Source organism: Peromyscus maniculatus, chromosome 21 (genome assembly GCF_049852395.1).
Source record: "Peromyscus maniculatus bairdii isolate BWxNUB_F1_BW_parent chromosome 21, HU_Pman_BW_mat_3.1, whole genome shotgun sequence".
Lineage (NCBI taxonomy): Eukaryota > Metazoa > Chordata > Mammalia > Rodentia > Cricetidae > Peromyscus > Peromyscus maniculatus.
The window spans coordinates 51,589,564-51,609,192 of NC_134872.1; the positions used below are offsets into that span (position 1 = coordinate 51,589,564).

Consider the following 19,629-nt stretch of genomic DNA (forward strand, 5'->3'; position numbering starts at 1 on the left):
CACACTGGGTCAGGCTTTCTGAAAGGCAGGAGTGGCGTGAAAGCCCACCACTAACTCAGGGTTAGAACAGAAGCTACCCAGGGCCCAAGCAGAACAGGCCCAGAGTGGGCAATACTCCATAACAGAAGAGCATCTGGCCAAGGGGTGGAGCTTCACTCCCTGGAACCAGAAGAGATTCTGAAACCACCCAGCTGCCTCACCCTGGGGAAGCCCATCTGTCTTCCCACAGCTCAGGCCTCTAGTCTGTGACATGGGGTGACTATGGCTCCAGGGCACTTGACAAATAGTATGCGGTACATTTATGTGAGGCAGTAAGGCGAAGGCCATAGGTTGCCCTGCGTTTGAATGCTGTCAATCACCTTTGCTCAACCCTCACAAGAACCGCCCTCCTTTCCTGACTGTCTGAGGTCATTTCCTCTCTGCCTCCTTTGTGGCAGGTTCCACAGGTATCCCTTCCAAGGCCTAATCCCTGCTCCAGGTGTCCCTTCTCTCCATCTTTGAGGTCCTCTCTGTACCCACTCTCTGCTGACACTGACTCCAAATGAAAGTTTATGTCCTTGATAAAAACAAAAGGTGACTAGAATTTTCCTGGATTACTAGGTCCAAGGAGGTAGAACACAGAGCTGTTGAGCTGTGATCTCAACACATTTTATACCGAGGAGCCGCTTTGGTGAAGAGTGAAGACCAGGATGGAATATGGCTGAAAGGGCAAAGTGCTTGTCAGGTAAACATGAGCACCTGATCTCCAGAACACACTGGGCCTGGTGGAGCACACTTGTAATCCCAGCGCTGGGGAGGTCAACAGATGCCTCCCCGAGACAACCAGCTTAGTTACGTGGTGAGTCCCGGGCCAGGTGAGATCCTGTCTCAACAAGCAAACAAACAAACAATCCAAAAGCAGAAAAGGTAGATGGTGCCTGAAGAGCAGTACTAGTGTTTGACTTCTGGCCTACACACACACACACACACACACACACACACACACACACACACACACACACACTTACAGGATGATGTAAGTGAAGGATGATGAACACAGCCTTGGAATTACCTGGGTGTGTTCTCAGCAATTTATGCTCTCACCCTGGGGCCCCAGTCTCCAGTCCTGTAAAATGCAGGTCAGCCAGCCAGGGTCTTGGTGATTCTACAGGAAGATCTATTTGTTGATATGCAGAACAATTATCCAACATGTTCACTCCGGTGCCTGTTCACAGCCGAGTCAAGCTGGCACCCCACAGGGCCCCTTGGGCTGTAGAGAGTTCCTGCTGTGGTGGCTAATAGCTTTCCAAGGCTTGACTTGAGCAGACTGACTTTGCATATGGCATTACACTGCTGCGCTCTCCGCAGCCATGATTCTCCTTGATCCAGGCCTCCAGTGAGTGAAGCAGGCACTCATAGATGCCATCACTCTGTTCACCAGTGCCCCCCCCCCCACCTACTGCTTCTCACAATGGCTCTCTAAGGGTAGAATCACGGTCATTTCTAAGACCCCCAAAGGTCAAGTGGCTCACTGGTCCACCAGGGGAGGCTTTCTTCTGAGGCAGGCCCCACACTCAACAGACAGTCATTCTCTCACGGAGAATGCTCATTAATCACATCAGCCCCCATCTTCATCTGAGAACACAGAAAGCAGCGTGATCATTTCTTCTTGGGAATTTCCTGGTTTTAGCACAGACGTCCCATATCCCAGGATTCCTTCCATTCTTGGCAAACCAGGACCATTTTTCGCTCTACTTCTTCCCATGGCTCACAAAGTATGGTGTATATGAGAATCTGGGTTTCTGGAATGGGTGACTCTGGATCAAACATTTCCAGGACTGAGTAAGGAATACTGGGAAGATTTTATTGTAACGTCACTATTCCTAGAAGTTGGCATTTAGGTGCCAGTGGCTCTTAAACTCACCTGTAGGTTAGAATTGGGAGATTTCTGGACTTTACCTCACTTAGGGTGGAGTCACTTAATTGGGGTTCTGTTTTTAATGTCCACAGTCACCCTAGAAGAACCACCAACACAAAGAGAGGACTGCAAGCCCATTGTCCTCCTGCATGGCTGCTACAGTGCTAGTTTTAGCCCCTCCCACTCCCTCCTTTCCTCTCCTCGTAGAAGACAAGGAAAAGTCATTTGGACTAGAAAGAAGCATCACCGACTGAAACTGGAGATGGTATCACCACTGGGTGTAAAATCTGAAATAACATCAGACAAGTACAGAAAGACGTATGTGCAAGAATGCTAACAGTCGCTTTGAAGGTAATGCAAAAACTTGGGAATAATTCAGACATCCATCCACAGAGGAGTGGGAAAATAAAGTACGGCAATAAATACCTGTAACTGGAAAGAACAAATAAGCTAAAATGTCCCGACATTGGACCAAAGTGAGTGAGTGAGTGTGTGTGTGTGTGTGTGTGTGTGTGTGTGTGTGTGTGTGTGTGTGTGTGTGTGTGATGAGGCTACTATCATTGACTCCTTTCAGGACGTAGAAGTCTTCATTTTGACAAGGAGGCTGTCTCATAGGGATTCCAGGGTGCATCCTAATATCTGTAGCAGTAATAAAACCGGTAAGGCAACACGGTAGCCTCTTGCCAGCTGAGAGAACATCTTTCTCTGCAGACCTCAGGATGCACAGAGAGGTCCCAGCATCGGGTCGTGGCCTCTGCATTAAAGTCCTGCATTGCAACTCGGAAGCCAACTCTTCTCAGTGCAGGGCCCTGTGTTGCTCTGCAGAAGGTGCAGAGCTGGGCACTGCATCTCATCCATCATCCCTCCCTCCCTCCCGCTGTCCACAGGGAGCGAGGACTCCATTAGGAATGCAGGTGTGATGGGAAACCTCTGCGTTCCAGCTTGTTCCTCTTGTTTGGCGCTTCTAGGCTGCTGCGGAGGCTTACTTTTAAGAAGGGCCGCGAACTTACCTGGTCCTAGTTTGGCCACGGCGTAAAGGAGGTCATAGTTGAGGACCGGTGTGGCATCACTGATAGGCTTCCAGCCAACCGGAGGAGATGAAGGGGGCGAGATGAGGAACTGTTTGGCAGGCTGTGGAGGTGCCAAGTGCAGTTTGTCTCCATCTGTCTCGGGGGTCTGGACCTTTCAAACAGAGGAGAATGGGACACGTGATTTTCCCACGCCTTTAGCTGGGCAGGGCTTCACCAGCGGCCAGACTTCAGTGGCAGTCACGCCATGCGCTCATTTTCTGACTCAGTACTCAGAACAGCAGTTTCTGTCTTTTTGACAGAAGCACCTTGAGGGTCACCCTGAGGGCCTCCTAAACACAATGCTGAGCCCTGCCCCCGCATTATGCTGTAGGCACCTGTGGGTGTGTCCGTGATGTTCTTCCTCAGGTACCATCTGCCCCCACCACCCATTTTCTGGTTTTATTTTTTGTTTGTTTCAATTGCACACTGCTGCAGCTCTACCGAGCTCCTAACCCAGTGGTTTCAACCTGTGGCTTGCAACCCCTTTTGGGGGTCGAGTGACCCTTCACAGGGGTCACTTATGACCATCAGAAAATACAGATATCTACATCATAATTCATAACAGTAGTAAAATTACAGTTATGAAGTAGCAACGGAAATCATTGTATGGTTGGGGGGGTCACCACAACACAAGGAACTGTATTATAGGGTCACAGCATTAGGAAGATTGAGAACCACTGCCTAACACTTCCCATCGCCCTAAGGATAACTATGCACCCCTTAAATAAAGACTACCACTCCAGTCTCCTACTACCCCCTGATGGTGGCCAAGTTGTATCTACTTCGGTGGACTTACCTAACTGTTTTATGAGAATGGAACCACAGAACAAGTGAGCTTTTGTGTCTAGCTCCCTATCACATTTTAAAGGCTCATTATTTGGTGATGGATTATCAATATTTCTTTTTACAGCTGAATAATATTCCTTTGTATGAATATACCACAGTCTCCCCATCCCTTATCTATTGAATAACTTTAGGTTATTCTCACTTTTAACCTATTGTGAACAGTGCTGCTATGAATATTATTGCCTAAGTATTTGTTTGCGTTCCCTAGTTTTAGTGCCTAGAAGAGTATTGCTGAGTCACATCATAACTCAATCTTTTAATCAACCTAATCTATCTATCTGCCATACACTGCATGCATACACACACACACACACACACACACACACACACACACACACACACATATATACACACACACACATACATATACACACACACAGAGTCTTTTGGTTTTGAGCTCTGTGTAGCTCAGGCTGGCCTTGAATGCAAGGTCTTCCTCCTGCAGGCTGTAGTACACTGAGATTACAGGCATACACCATCACAACTGATCCTGATGCAGGTTTTAATAAATGATGATCTGAGATTTGTCCTAGCTACACGAATTTGTAAGAGATGTGGGATTTTTGCAAGAGTCTGCGGCTAACACCTGGGATCTTTCCTCTGTGCCATGTTTGTGTGGTCCAAAGTTGGAATCCCACTCACAGGTCATTTGAGAGGTGGTTGTTGCCTAGTGATGGATGAGGCCTTCATGGAGATAATGGATACTGACTGCCTAGTGTTGTGGACCTTATGAACATCCCCAAGAACTACCCGTCCCTGTTTAGAATAGCGAGCATTTGGTTTTGCAAAGCATAAAATTTATTTTCATAGATTTATAACTCTTTGTCATAAATCTGAATCATTAGATAGTTTTAGTAGACCATTAAATCTATTTAATTTAAATTTTAATCATAACCCTTTTTAGGAAGGTTAGGAGTCACTGTGGTGGGATCGTTTTATTATAGCTCCTAGCTAGAATTTATTGTGCCTTTACCAGAATCCTGGCAATGCTACACACAGTCTTCCATGTCATCATCATGAAAGCGGTACAGGTTGATGATGTCATCATTACGTCTTAGATGAGGACTCCGAGGTTCTGTGACTTGTCCTGATAAAAGCTCAGCGTGGCAGCTCTTAGAGCCCTATCCTCAGACACAGACACTGCTCTATCTGTGACTCACGAGCTGTGCCTAGTTCTTTTCCTGTTTTAAAAACCGTAACTCTTTGAGGATCTCACACATGTATAAATGCGTTTTGATCATGTTTGCTGCCACTCCAAACCCTTCCAACCTCATGTTCTTTATGTTTTTATATCCCCTGAGTCTAATTTGCGTCCTCCATAGACGCTGTCCATGCACATGGGACCATCCACCGGAACATGGTCAACCTTCCAGAGGCCACACCCCCCAAGGGAACTGCTTTCTCCTCTCCTAGCAGCCATCAACTGTCAAAAGCCCCTTAACTGGAGGTGGGGTCCCCCACCTCATGGTCCCCCTCACCCTCCATGCTGGAATGTTGACTGACTTATCTTGTGCAGGTCTTACACAACCACTGAATTTCTTTCTTAGTGAGCTAATTATAACAGCAAGCCAATTCATGCCTGCGGCCAGAAGAAGGCATTGGATTCCCCAGGAACTGGGGTTACAGACAGTGCTCGGAATTAAACCCTAGTCCTCTGGAAGAGTAGCCAGTGCTTTTAATTGCTGAACTATCTCTCCAGGTCCCCATTTATATTTTAATTTATTGATTTTTAAATTAACAATGACTCTTTAAATGTCTAGTTTATGTACATGAATGTTTGGCCCACATTTATGCATGTGCACCACATGTACACCTGGTACCCCAAGGGGTCAGAAGAAGGCATCTGATGCTTGTGAACCTCTGTGCAGGTGCTGAGAATCAAATCTGGTTTCTCTGCAAATGCAACAAATGCTCTAAGCCTCTGGGCCAGAAGAGCAAGGCAAAAAGTTACCTGTGCGAAGTAGAGTTTTAGCTTCTTCCCTCGGAACTGGGTCTCATGAAGCTCTATCCGAGCACGGGCTGCAGATTTGGGGTGGCTGAAATTTATTCGGACACGTCGGAAACTCTTAAACAGCTGGAAAGTCACACATTCATCGTAAGTCCGGAACAGTCCCTCAAATTTTTCCTGATGAAAACAAACAGAGAAAGAAATCTATTGCTCATGGGTCTTGTACGATGCCATGTGACAAAAGCAGGCAACCTCGGTAGACTGTTGAAAACAGAAAGTTAAAACAGAAGGCACAGTGGTCAGACACAGCAGTTTCCTTGGCCTGGGCAGCCATGAGAAAGAGAAGCAGTGTTCTCCAAACACCTACCCCAGCCTGAAGCCAACTTTGTTGTGTAATAGAAAAAAAATAATAAACCAATCAACTTTTATTGCATAAACCACTAAGGTTTTGCTCCCCCTCCCCCACGTAAGCAAAGCCAAGACTCCATAATACAGAGCAGCAGTTTAAAAAGTTTGATTTGACACACAATTTTAATACAACTGAAAAACACCCATTACGTATTCACTTGTTTTTTCCTCAGGTTTTTAGAAGGGTACAGAGATGGGGGTCATTTAGTTCTGATGTGTGGTTGACTAAAGTTTACCATGAGAGGTCAACACAAATAAGAGAACACCCAGAAGAGAGGGGTTAAAAATAAATAAATAAAAGGGAAAAATCAGAGAACTAAATGAGCATGTATAAAATTAACACCAGCTACACAGTTCTTTTTTTTTCCAAGACAGGGTTTCTCTGTGTAGCTTTCTGCCTTTCCTGGAACTCACTTGGTAGCCCAGGCTGGCCTCGAACTCACGGAGACCCGCCTGCCTCTGCCTCCCGAGTGCTGGGATTAAAGGCATGCGCCACCACTGTCCGGCAACCATACAGTTCTTGCTAGCCTTAAACAAGAACTTACCACTAGAAAAACCAGTGTATATTAAACACTGTACATTTTAAATAGAGAAATGGGTCTTAAGAGAGTCATTTCTATAATTAAAAAAAAAAAACACCCTGATTTTTAAATCCCGATAGTCAACAGTATTTTGTCATAACAAGCAGAAAAGGAAAGGCCTGAACAATGGATTCTACATGATTCATAGAATTTTGTGTGTGTGGTGTAAGTCTTCCAGGGGGCTGTGCACAGGGCAGGGCCAGAAGTTGATACTCAGTGTCTTTCTCAATCTCTCTCCAGTTTAGTTTGTGAAGCACAGTCTCTCAGTGAACTGGAACTCATCATTTCAGCTAGGCCGACTGGGCAATGAACTCCAGGATCCACTTGTCCCTGTCCCACCCAAGCACGGGGGTCACAGCTGCATGCCACCATCCCCAGCTTTTAATTGGGTGCTGAAGATTCCATAACAGGTACCTTACTTACTGAGCTCTCTCTCCAGCCCAAGGCTCATAGAATTTTAGCCTGATGGATGATGAATTTACCCTTTCCATCCTCGCCGGCATCATTTCACAATTTGATATTCCCAGCTCACTCAGTAAGTTAAGACCAGATGAGGTCCCTGGGACCCTGGCTATAGAGCTGCTTTTCAACTGTATGAATAATCACACTACTACTGAATGGGGTGAAATGTGTTACAGCAAGCCAGGGAAGGATAGCTATAAAATGACCCTGGGCTAAAGTTGTGACCACACGAGAGAGAATCAACATATGACATGGAGTTTGGAACCCATGAGTCCTGTGGCTTTTTAGACCAGAACTCTGCAGTTAGGGAAGGCTTCTTGTCTTTGGCATCCAGAAGATTTCATCTTAGCCTTTCTTATACATGCCTGTGGTCCTTCCAAGTCCAGGCGACACCCTAGGCTGAGACCAAGCTCTTTCCATGCTTGACCCCCATGTCTGATGATGCTTTCCCTTGTATGCCAATAGGTCATTCCTTCCAGTAACCTAGAGTGTCCACTGAAAGCTTCGGGCTTGTTTTGCTTCTTAATGCTTACAGACATCCAGACATCTGATGGATTCTTTCTCCCTCTTTTCCAGCTTTGTTCTTTCTTTCTTTCCCTGACAGTAGCAAACAAAACATCTTTCCTTGCCATAAGCAAACAGTGTTTCCTGTTCCCTGCCCTCTGCCCCCATCTTTCAAGTCTTGGGATAAGCCAGCTCCAAAGCCTGAGCCTTTAGCTACCACTCTAAGGGGCTCATTAAGGAATTCCTTCTTGCAGTCCTGTGTCTTTCTAGATAGGGATTCTGATAATTATCATCTCCCCTTGCCCGCCCCCCCCCCCCCCACACAGTGTGAATGCTCTGAGCTGACCAAAACTCAGTCAGTGGTTTGATTAGTTATGTGAATCCTCAGAAATGAGAGGGGTTAAATGTTAAAAACTCATTTTACGCTTAGCATGTATTTTAGGGCAAAATTCTTGAGTCCTGTCTCTGGGTCACTTATCTTCCCAGTAGGGAGGTTCCCCCTCCCCATCTCCTCACCAAGACCTAAGAAGATAAGGCTGACTAGTAGAGGGCAGATTTTGTCCCCCAATGAGTTTCTTCTTCTTCTTCTTCTTCTTCTTCTTCTTCTTCTTCTTCTTCTTCTTCTTCTTCTTCTTCTTCTTCTTCTTCTTCTTCTTCTTCTTCTTCTTCCTCTTCCTCTTCCTCTTCCTCTTCCTCTTCTTCTTCCTCCTCTTCTCCTCCTCCTTTTCTTCTCTTAATACGATGCTTCTTATTTTTAATGCCATGCTAATCAGTTTGAGCTGCCGACCCCAAGCACTCACGTTAGAGGAAAGTAATCCAAGAGCTGGGCAAGAGCTCCAGGCTAATGACCCTCTGTTCCGTCCATGCTGAAGGGCCTTGGCCAACCAGCAGCGCCAGCTTTGTTCTCTCTACTGATCTTCAATAGGCGCTTCTATGCCCTTGTTGCCTGGACTTGGCTTCTAACGTAAGTGTCCTAGGTCATCTCTGCTACTGTGACAAAATATCCTGACAAAAGGCTAGGAAAATCAGGAAGTAAATGGTTTATTTGGATTATAACTCCAACTTACAGTCCGTCATTTGGGGTTAGGTCAAAGCAGGAACCAAGCAGATAGTCACAGGCATCCACTCTCAAGAGCAGAGAGAAATGAATATACCCAAGCTATTTGCTTGCTTTTAAAGCTACTTTTCACTCTTACATAGTTCAGGACCCGGCCTAGGGAATGGTACCACCAAAGGAGCTTTTGACACCCACACTTGGAGGTCCTGCTCAGTGCTCAGGGGCCAGGGTTTTCACTGGACCATGTGAGGCTTTATGCCTAGATGTTAATAAACATCTTTCATGTGCTTGGAAGGCCCTCTCTACATGTTTTCATGATCTTGCAGTAGGGGTGGGTGAGATCTAGCCAAGAATTAGGGGGCTTCCATTAGTGACGTTATAAATATTCATATTTTGAGGAAGTAAACAGTATATAAGACAATTTGGCTTGAGAAAGACACAGCATATTGAGCCCATCAATGTACCCATAAATAAAACAATTACATAGAAAGACCAGTTTCTGAGGGGGTCTTCCACCTCCACCATGGCAAACCTAGTTCTGTGTTGATGCTCAGTGCCCATCAAGCACACAGTCAAATGTGGTCCTCCACCGGGCAACTTTTTCCACCTAACAGTTTTCTCTTCACATCTGGCTGTGAGGTCCCTCTCTAGCTTCTGGTATGTGCTGTTCTATGGTGGCTCTCTCCAGTGTTTGGTCTTAGGACTCCACACTCTAAGAAATTATTGAAGCACCTAAAAAGATTTTATAGTGTAGATTTCCTCTCTTCATATTTATTCTATTAGAAATAAAACTGAAGTTTGAAAATATTTACTTGCAGAATGCATTTCAAAGCAACAGTAATACACCTGTTATATGTTAGCCTAACCTTATTATGGGAAATCTCTGTCTTCAGAAAAATGACAAGCTCTGGCCAGAAGACTGCCGGCGCTGTCTGTGTTGCGAATTGTCTCACCTGTGAGCTTCCACCTTTCCCCAGTGCATTAGCTGCTGTGACTCAGCAGTGTGAAGAAGTGTGGGAAGTGTGGATAATGGGAACAGCCTCTCAGGAACGTAGCTGTTCTTCCTTGATACACCAGTGCTTGACAAGTGGTCGCTTCCAAAGGCCACTGCAGCTCAGTCTGAAGCCACAACCAAACAGCACTGTGACCATACTAAGGTCTGTTGATCTAATTTTGCACTTTCAGTGGAGTTTATTTTTAACCCTCGCATGATTTTATAATAGTAGACACTGTCCTTTGTAAAATATCTTCCTTAAGTTATATGGCCTCACAAAATGATCAGTGTAATCACACAATATTAAAATTATAGTCAATAATATTGATTACCAAAACGTCTTGTGGATAAATTTTTTTCCAAATTAATTTTTGGCTTTAAATCTTGTGGTTTATCACTGGCAACATATATAACAGCTATTAAAAAATCGTGTGTGTGTGTGTGTGTGTGTGTGTGTGTGTGTGTGTGTGTGTGTGTGTAGGTGCTAGTAGAGGCCAGAAGATGGCATTGGATTACTTGGAGCTGGTGTTACAACCGGTGAACCACCTGAAATGGGCACTAGGAACCAAACTATCATCCAGCTGTACGAACTCTGAACTTGCCTTCATCCCAGGAGGTTTTCCTTTTTAAAAACATACTAAGTAAAGCGCTTCATTACGGCATTGCATACATGTTATTATACTGTGTCCTTCTTTATCCTTCCCACGGGACCTTCACTCAAGCCAATCCTCCTTCCCCAGAGTCTTCCTCTTCACCAAACGTTCCCCTCTTTTCTCACATAGCACATGCCTTTCATTACATGGAGAACGTTGGATTTGGGGGTTTCTATCTTTTGATGGGTTTGGCTTTTGTAAGTGCAGTCTGCATACTTAGCTCTTTAATTGAGGAATCTTAATGTAAGTTTTCTTTCTTTAATTTTGTATAGTCTAAGAATTTCATACATATATGTTGATTAGTCACCCTCTAATTCATTCCTCATTTCTCCCTACTTATCCTTCCCAACTTCATGTGCCTATCTTAAAAGATTTACTTATATTTTACATGTATGAACATTTATGTTTATGAGCATGGTGCATGATGTATGTGCATGGTATCTTTAGAGATTAGAAGAGGGCATAAGGTCCCCAGAAACTGGAGTTTCAAGCAGTTGTGAGGTACCATGTGGATGCTGAGAACTGTACTTGGTCCCTTTGCAAGAGCAGTCAGTGCTCTTAACCACTGAGCCACCTCTCCAGCCCTTCATGTGCTCATTTGAAAAAAGAATCTACTGAATCCACTTAATGCTGCCTGTAGGTGTGTAGACATGGGGCCATCTACATAGCATGGGCAGCCTCCCAGAGACATAAGGTGATGGGAGACCCTTACCTAGAGAGTAGCCTGTCACCATGTGGTGACTACAAGGGACTTAAGCACACCACATCATCTGCAGATTTCTGTCTTCATTCAGTTATCTGACTCTTGATATTCCTGATTAGATAGCTAGGTTGCAAGCAACAAGGGTCAAGCAAGGAAGGGATATTTTCAGCCATCCAGACTGTGTTTCAATGGCTGACATAGTATTACTAATGGATGCATCAGTAATACGATGCTCCTAGGCATACCCCCAGCCCTTCCACAAGAAGCTTCCAGAACTCTGACCTTTTGGGTTTATATGGAGGCCTTGCCTTCTTCATTGGCTATTGGTGATGAACTCCACCTTATCATGACTCTTCCTCTGGGAATTTATTCACCTTCTAATCACAGGTTGTCTCGACAACTCTCACCTGAGACTAACAAGGGTCCTCACCTTTCTCATTACCACACCAAAAGACACATCATTTCTGGCTACTTCAAGGACTCTAGCCGCTTGTCCTAGGAACCAGGGATGAAGATATATAAATATGTTTCATTTCACGATCACTGTATCAGTCTTTCAGCTGTTCTTGATCATTACCCAAGGAGGTTTAATCACCAGAACGAGAGCAGAGAAACTTGAATCTCCCAGGATGAAGTTACTCCATCCAGTCTCCCATCACCTTAATGCAAGTTATTCTGGTGGGTCACACTGGCCCATCCAGTCTGCCCAGGATGTGTGGTACTTGGTTGTACCAATTGATGATCTATTTGTGAATATCTCTGAGTTTTTTAGATCACACTGAATGTTCTGGTTAGTTACTGTTAACTTAATGCAAACTAGCATTGTTTGGACAGAAGGAACCTAATCAGGTCTGCACTGGAGGTAGGCCTGTGAGGCATTTTCTTGATTAACTATAGATGGGGGAGAGGACCCAGCCTACTGTGGGCAGTGCTACCCTTGTGTAGAAGGTCCTGGAATGTATAAAAAGCCTTGTGGGCAAGCCTGTAAGCAGTATTCCTCTATGGTCTCTGCTTCGGTTCCTGCCTCCATGTTTCTGCTTTGAGTGCCTGCCCTGACTTTCCTTGGTGATGGACTATGCCGCAGGATGCATAAGCCACATAAGTCCTTTCCTTTCCAAGTTGTTATTTGGTCCTGGTCCTTATCACAGCAACAGGAAGCTAGCTAGAACACCCGTGGCACCTGTTACCCCATCACAGGCGTGCCTGACAGCACAGGGGTAGCGGGGGGGGGGGGGGTCTTCCACAGAATGAGGAGGAGGGCAGGCCAGACAAGCCCTCTGAGAGCCGAGGTGAATGCTGGCCTCGGCAAATGGGCACACGGGGCCTGTGTTCCCAGTCACATGCTTCAGACAAAGGAAACATTTGACAGTCCTCTGACAGTGCCACATTCTGGTTACAGTATTGATAGCCGCCTCCCCTCTGGGCAGTTCTCGAGGGTCAGTGACAGCGTTGTCCATCACTGGACATCTATTCCTCTCCTCTGATCTGTATTGTGCAAGATCGTCTGTGGTTAGCACCAACCCAATCAGATGAGACTCTAACTGTGCTCATGTAATTGACGGACTGCAATTTTACAGTCAGGTATTGATTTACCTATTAAGTAAAGATAACAAGAGGCACGATACAAATGTGTTAGGAGTACAGTGTTTGAAACTACACACCCTACTTCAGATCCTGGTCCTACTCCACCTGGACACACCGATGTCTCCGTTCTCTTACGTATAAAATGGGGATGATGACAATATCCATCTCTCAGAGGTGTCCTGAGTATGAAGTAAATCAACATAATTAAGGCATCTGAAGTGCTGATCACAGCATAAGTGTGTGAGCTGTTCTTATTAATCTCTTATTAGAAGGCAGACAATATTTTATTTCTATGTCTATGTTTGGCCTAGTAGTTGTAGCGGCATAAGCCTCTCTATGTCTAGATTCAGTTACATTTTGCCTATGTCTCTGTCTATATCTACCCTTGCTTCTGTTCATACTCATATAAGACAATAATTAACTATAAACACACTAACATGACTTTATTCATGGTTATGTACTTAAAATGGAGGGCCCCACTTATGCTCAGACATTTCTTTCTGATCTGAAAGGCTTTACAAGTGTCAGTAAAATGGCTGCTGGGTAAAGACCCAAGCTCAGTCCAGACCCAGGTTATAAAACAAAAGCCATGGCGGTGCGAACTTGAGATGCCAGAGTTGAGATGACAGAGACAGGAGGAACCCTGGGGCTCACTGGCCAGCCAGCCTACAGCACCTGGCAGGTTGCAGGCCAGCACAAACCCTGTCTCAATCAATATGGTGGATGACGCCTCAGGAACGTCACCCCAAGTGACACCCTATATTTCACTATTTCCTAGGTAGATGCTAAGCCAAGTATTTTGCTGGGACCTATAAACTGCTCCTTACCTGTCTCTACAAAATGTCCCCCACCCTCCCAGTTCTTCAAACCAGGAGCTCAATGTTCTGTCTCTTCCCAGTCCCTCACTCTGGCACGCAGCAGTCAACAGCCCAGCCCCTGAGGTCTCTGGATTCCCCATTCTTCAGTCATCACCCCCCCTCCCCCCCGCCCCCCGCCTTCAGCCTGCTACCGATTTCTGAGCTCACGGTAGCTGACCCTGCGGCTATTCTAGGCATGCTTTCAATTTGGACATTTTAAAAGCAATCTAGCTCTAGATCACAGCTAGAGAGGACCTTCAAAAAGAAAAATCCAATCATGTCCCTTCCTTCATACAATCCTCCGGTGGCTCACCATAGTTTTCAGAATGAAGCTCGGCTCAGCATTTCAAGGCCATTCATAAGACGGCTGTCACAGAGCCCACTCATATCATACCCCACCTCTGTCTCATTCTGTTCCCTATACCCCAGTCAAACTCCACTCAGAGGTCCCAAAGGAAGGGCCTTCTCTCTCCAGGCTTTCTTCTTGCCTTGTTCTCTCTTCTGCTGGCCACACCGTTTTGTTTTAGGTAACTCTGAATTGTGCAAGCCCAGCTCAGCTTTCATGCCGGAGAAGCCTTTCTCCAATCCCACTCCGGCGGGAATTCCCTCCCGTGGTGTTATCACTAAGTTCAGTGAGGGAGGGCAAAGGCTCCCTCGTTGTCTTGGACTTGAAGAGCAGGAAGGGTATCACTGTCCTTCCTGTTTTGTTCTCTCCTTAGTTCAGTGTCACCTGTATGCCACACAGGAAGTTTAGACTCCCAAGGGAGCTCACCTGGTAGTGAAGGGAGTGAGTTAGTATCGGGAGAGTAGCCTTCCGACCTGCAGGCCACATTTTGGAGTATTTGTTCTTTTCATTAATCAAATCAATCCACGTGAACTAAGCAAATGGATTAAGAGGCTCCATGTAAAGATAAAAAGGGGAAGGCATGATTGAATCTGACATATTCTTAACCACATTCTCTTCCTCCGCCCAGCTTCAATTTCCACTTGCTTAGAGCCTTTCAAAAACTCAGATTCTCTTGTCAGACTACTGTTTCAGTGTGTGTGTGTGTGTGTGTGTGTGTGTGTGTGTGTGTGTGTGTGTATGTATTAAGAAATAGTGCAGGGAATAGATGGTATATAAAATATGTGTTTAATTTGATGCAGGCAAATGAGATTGTGACTCCAGGCAGGAGGGCCACAGAATCGAAAGACATATATTCTTATTAACCTGATCATCTCTTTAAAAATGGTGTTTTCTAACTGATTTCTACCCCCCATGAAGCTGACATGGCATTTGCAGTATTTTAAGAGGCAGATATGAGCATTTTAAACAACAACTCAATCATTAAATCTAAAAATAAAGTAGAGGTTTTATGCTTGCCATTGTTTTCTGCTGGCCCCTTTCCTCCTCTTCATTCCGGCGGGGTTCTAAGCCTCACTCCCCAGGCAGTGCCTTGTTATACAACTGCACCGTTATTAAGCAGGTACAGAATTGAAGGAGATAGAAATGAACGGGAGCTGAGCATCTGCCGCCAGCCAGCGCCTGCGTGAGTCTCACATCTATTTTCCTAGGAAGACGCTTCCGGGAATACACACCATTTGCTTTCTAAGCCGCAGGTCAGGGGCCTGCTGATGCTTTCTGGCCTGCAGGCTCATTTGGGAAAATACATCTCTCAGGAACACCACACTGGGATGCAGTTAGGAGGTGGGAACGAGGAGCTGGACAGATGGCTCAGTGGTTAAGAGAGCCTGCTGCTCTTGCAGAGGACCTGGGTTCGTTCCCAGAACCCACATTGGGCTACTCACAACCACCTGTAACTCCAGGTCTGGGGGATCTGATGCCCTCTTCTGGCCTCTGCAGGCCCCTTTATGAATGAACACACACTCGCGCGCACACACACACACACACACACACACACACACACACACACACACACACACATAAAAAGAAAAAGATAAGAACTGGAATTCCATAAACGAGGTCTTCCAGATTCTCAAGGTGGAGGTGAGGCCTGCTTTCCTATTGGCCTGTCAATAACTGATGAACACATGTTTAGGAAGTGTCATGTTAAATTAAAAGGCTAAATTCTAAGTAAGTTTCCCATCACATCCTTCTGAAGACAGGCAATTTGAAGTTTAATCCGTTCCTTTTCCTACTTGGCATACGATCAAAGCGAGGCTGCAAATGCAGTGTAGAAGCCTTTTAGTTATTTCTTCCCATGAAATCGAAATGGCATTTGCGTTCTTGAAAGAGGCAGATGCCAGAGCGACTTTCATGACTCAATCATTCAATCTAAAAGTGCAGTTTCTCTGCTTCTCGTTTTTTCCCATCAGCCATTCCCCTCCCCCTTCCCCTTCTTCCTATTTCACTCAGGCTCTGTGTCTCTCTCTTCTCAATAAGATGACACCAAACAGGAGGGGCCTGAATGAGAAAACTATGCAAATTTCTCGTGTTTGACTTTCTTGATATTCGAAGTTAAAATGACTGCCTTAGCCCGACCCCCCAAATTCAGGATGTGAGAGAGCTAAAGGAAGGAAAGCCTAACAGTCAACCCCAGTGAAGGCTGAACCAGATTTACAAAAACCAGACTATGGCCACAGCTAACACTGAGCGTAATTTTGGATTTCCATTCTCTACAATGACTAAATTTCCACTCGGGAATTTGTAAGACAAAAACTATATGCAGCTCAGGCTACCGTGTTTTCTGCCCTCTCGAATCCCCCTCTTTATATACTCATTTCTTCTTACAGTAACCCCCTGAGACAGTTACAGCAACAGGGAGGAAGAAAGGGGTTAGGGGCAGAATGAATGCTTGTCCAAGGGGGCCAGCCTTAGCTACAGGCAGGAAATTCCTCACAGAGAATCTGGCTCCCAGCCTTCAAGTCTGAACGTCCAGGCTAGCTCACCCATGGCAGGGGGTAACGGGATCTAAGGCAGCTTTCACCTCTTTGCTGCATCTCATCCGAAAGGATGGACACAGCCTCTGTCTTCAGACAGATTTGCCGGGGCACATCTCTCACGAAAACCTCTCGTGTAATCCTAGGAGAAGTGACAGGAAATCCGAAAGAAGCTGCGTCTATGAAAAGGAAGAGAGTTGAGTTGATAAGCTTCAGGTAAATACCCAGGAGTGGTACAGCTGCCTCCCGTGGTATTTTTTTTTTTTTTTTGAGAGCCTCCATACTGATTTCTATGGGCGTTTCCATAGTTTCCATTCCCACCAGTAGCGTCTAAGGGTTCTAAACACATCATTAAATGACAGAAAAGCCCACATAACGTACAAATAACGTAAAACGTGAGAATTTTACGTGGCCGCCTCAGATTAGAAGCAACTGAACATGGTCTTACGGTGACGAAACTGCATTTTTTCCTTCCTCGGTGTGCCTGTGCTCCACACATGTATTCAATGTTTTTTTTTTTTTTTCCATACCCTTTATTCAGGTCTCAGACCCTTGCCAGCCAAGTAAGACAGTTTGACCAAGAATTCCACGGAGAATTATTTCTCTTTGTGTGGCATAAATGAAAGTGTGGAGCGAGGCAGGGAAGCCGGAGAAACTGGGAACTCATAGTGACCACTATAATTAGAATTGTTATATAAGGCATCTTTCAAGCCAGGGCACTGAAGCTGGGGTTGCTGTCCATTATGCTGTGACCTCAGGAATGTCTTGGCACGGTGGTTTTATGGTCCCCAACTGCCTGATCCTCTGAACCAGTGGTCCCTAAACTATGTCCTCTGGGTCCCTGCAGAGACCTAGCTATCCTCTGTACAGATGTGCAGGCTTCCTGGGCTAAGCTTAATATGCACCAGCGTCTCTACCAAGAGCTGCGTATTTCAAGGCTACTGAGTGACGGACTATGTTTTAACGGTGGTGGAAGTTCCTAGGTGGGCTAACGAAAGGACACTGGTTAAATTTTCAGTTACAGAGTCTGGGGGCTTAGCACATCTCTTAGCTACTTCCCAAGAGCACAGAGGCGTTGGATATTTTCACTTTTCAGAACTAGCAGGAACCACTAACAGCTACCGGACCTCCCTGCGGATGATGTCTGTTCAGCAGCTTCACACAGCAGGCGTGAGGGTCTGAGCTCTAACCTCGGAACCTATGGAAAAATGTCAGGTACTGTGGGGCACACTTGTAATTCCAGTGCTCAGGAGGCAGAGACAGGAGGATCTGGGGGGGGGGTTGTGGGCCAGCAAGTCTACACTAATTGATGAGCCCCATGTCCCAGTGAAAGACCCAGTTTCCAAAAAAAAAAAAAAAAAAAAAAATGGGTAATGACTGATGGCCTACACCCCCTCCCCCAACACATATGTGAACTTGCACACACCACACAAAATGTTTTTAAGGAGAGCACTATTTAAGTTAGAAAGAAAGGTTTCCATCCTGACAGTCCAGCCTGTCGACAAGAGGCTACCACCAGCAGCAGCACCAGAAGCACCAGCATCTTCTCTATACCCTCAAATGCTGTCGGACGGGCACCATCTTGGGGGTCCCAAGCCCTTGCATTTACTAATGAATTCACAACTTTCCTGTCCACAGATAGTTGGCATTCCATAAGTCTAAGGTGAAAAGATCTCAGACTGGAGCATTTGACACTTGGAAGAGTTTACCCACATGCTGAGGAGTTCTTTTACAATCATGCTGCTCTCATGAGGATGGTCCTTGGGAGTCAGTGGTCTTCATCTCGGCACTAACGAGCGCCTTTGGAGTTGTGGTTTGTTACTCCAGCTAATGTCTTCATTTTTTAAAATAATGTATTTCTTTATTTTATGTGCATTGGTGTTTTGCCTACATGTAGATCTGTGTGGGGGTGCCAGTTCCCAGGGAACCAGAGTTATAGACAGTTGTGAGCTGCCATGTGGGTGCTGGGAATTGAACCCAGGTCCTCTGGATGAAGAACCAGTGCTCTTAACCTCTGAGCCATCTCTCCAGCCCTAACGTCTTCATTCTTACAACCACTGTTTGCACTTTACTGTCTCACTCTTACAGCAGCCCATTGGATAGGTGGGACACTGTGTTAGAAGATCCCGTGTCCGACATATTAAATGGCATAAGATCTTTTATCTGCGCTGATGAGCCATGTGCCAGCATGACTTCAAGGTAAGCCTAGGGCAATTCCTTTTGTTTCCTGTCACTTCAGTGGCACATCTGAGGCTAGGCAGTGCATTCCTAAGAATGGTACCTTCCCCTCAAGACATGAAAATAAACATCGGGTTTCCAAATCTCACGGCTCCAGAGGTTAAGCTGCCTTTGGCATCCTCAGACCTCTCTGCCGAGAGATGATGTGCCAGTGACCCATTGCAAACCCTTGCCTGAAAGGTAAATAATATTATAAACCACAACTCAGAGCAGCCACAAGGCCAAGAGTAGAAATGACACTAGACCTTGGGTGGGACTTGACGCACAAACAGGACGAAACTCAAAGTCATCACAGCAGTGTTGAAAATCAAGGACCCTGGAGCTGGAAGGTGGCTCCATGGTGAAGAGCATGGACGGCCCCCTCAGAGGACCCAAGTTTGGCCTCCGGCACCCAGGGCTTTATGAATGCTAAGGCAGCAGTCCTTCCTTTCTGTCAAATATCCTCCGCAGCAGGAGTTGGGATTTTCTATTTCAGGAAACACAGTTTCACTCACTGCACAGGGGTGTGCCTCGCCACTTGTCTCATTAAAGAATCACATCTGTCTCATTCCTACAGTGTCTGAAGCCCTACCTATTTCTGTTGAAGACATCAACCTCTGTCTCAATAACACAAAAAATGTGTCCATCCAGTTCCAGCTTGTTTGAGTTATTCTACTAAATGTCCTCTTTAGGCTCCCACCCACGTATTCCCCTGGCTGACATGGGGGCCACCGTATAGGACAGTCACATGAGGCTTCCTTTTCATCTCAAGCTTGGGTGGTTCCCTCTGCCTCAAGAGTCTCCTTATCTACTTCTTCCTTGGACAACACTGTCTGCTATGTGGGGAGGGCAGACGTTTTGAGTCACAGCCACTCCCAAAGGTGACAGGTAGTAAGTATCTTGAGCCCTTGAACTGCCAAAGATGGATGTATCTCACCATCACACAAGAATGGCTTGATAAGAGAACC

General features: G+C 45.7%; 1 protein-coding gene across 2 annotated transcripts in view; it reads right to left on the bottom strand.

Annotated features, from left to right (window-relative positions):
* Rcan2 (regulator of calcineurin 2) overlaps nucleotides 1–19,629 on the bottom strand; it is a 234,000-nt gene that overhangs the window by 18,282 nt on the left and 196,089 nt on the right. For both annotated transcript variants that reach the window (XM_042265994.2, XM_016009799.3), the window contains 2 exons: nucleotides 5,765–5,938; nucleotides 2,908–3,079 (listed from right to left, as the gene is read on the bottom strand). In XM_042265994.2, the coding sequence (XP_042121928.1) occupies nucleotides 2,908–3,079; nucleotides 5,765–5,938 (346 nt within the window). The remainder of the gene's footprint in view (nucleotides 1–2,907; nucleotides 3,080–5,764; nucleotides 5,939–19,629) is intronic.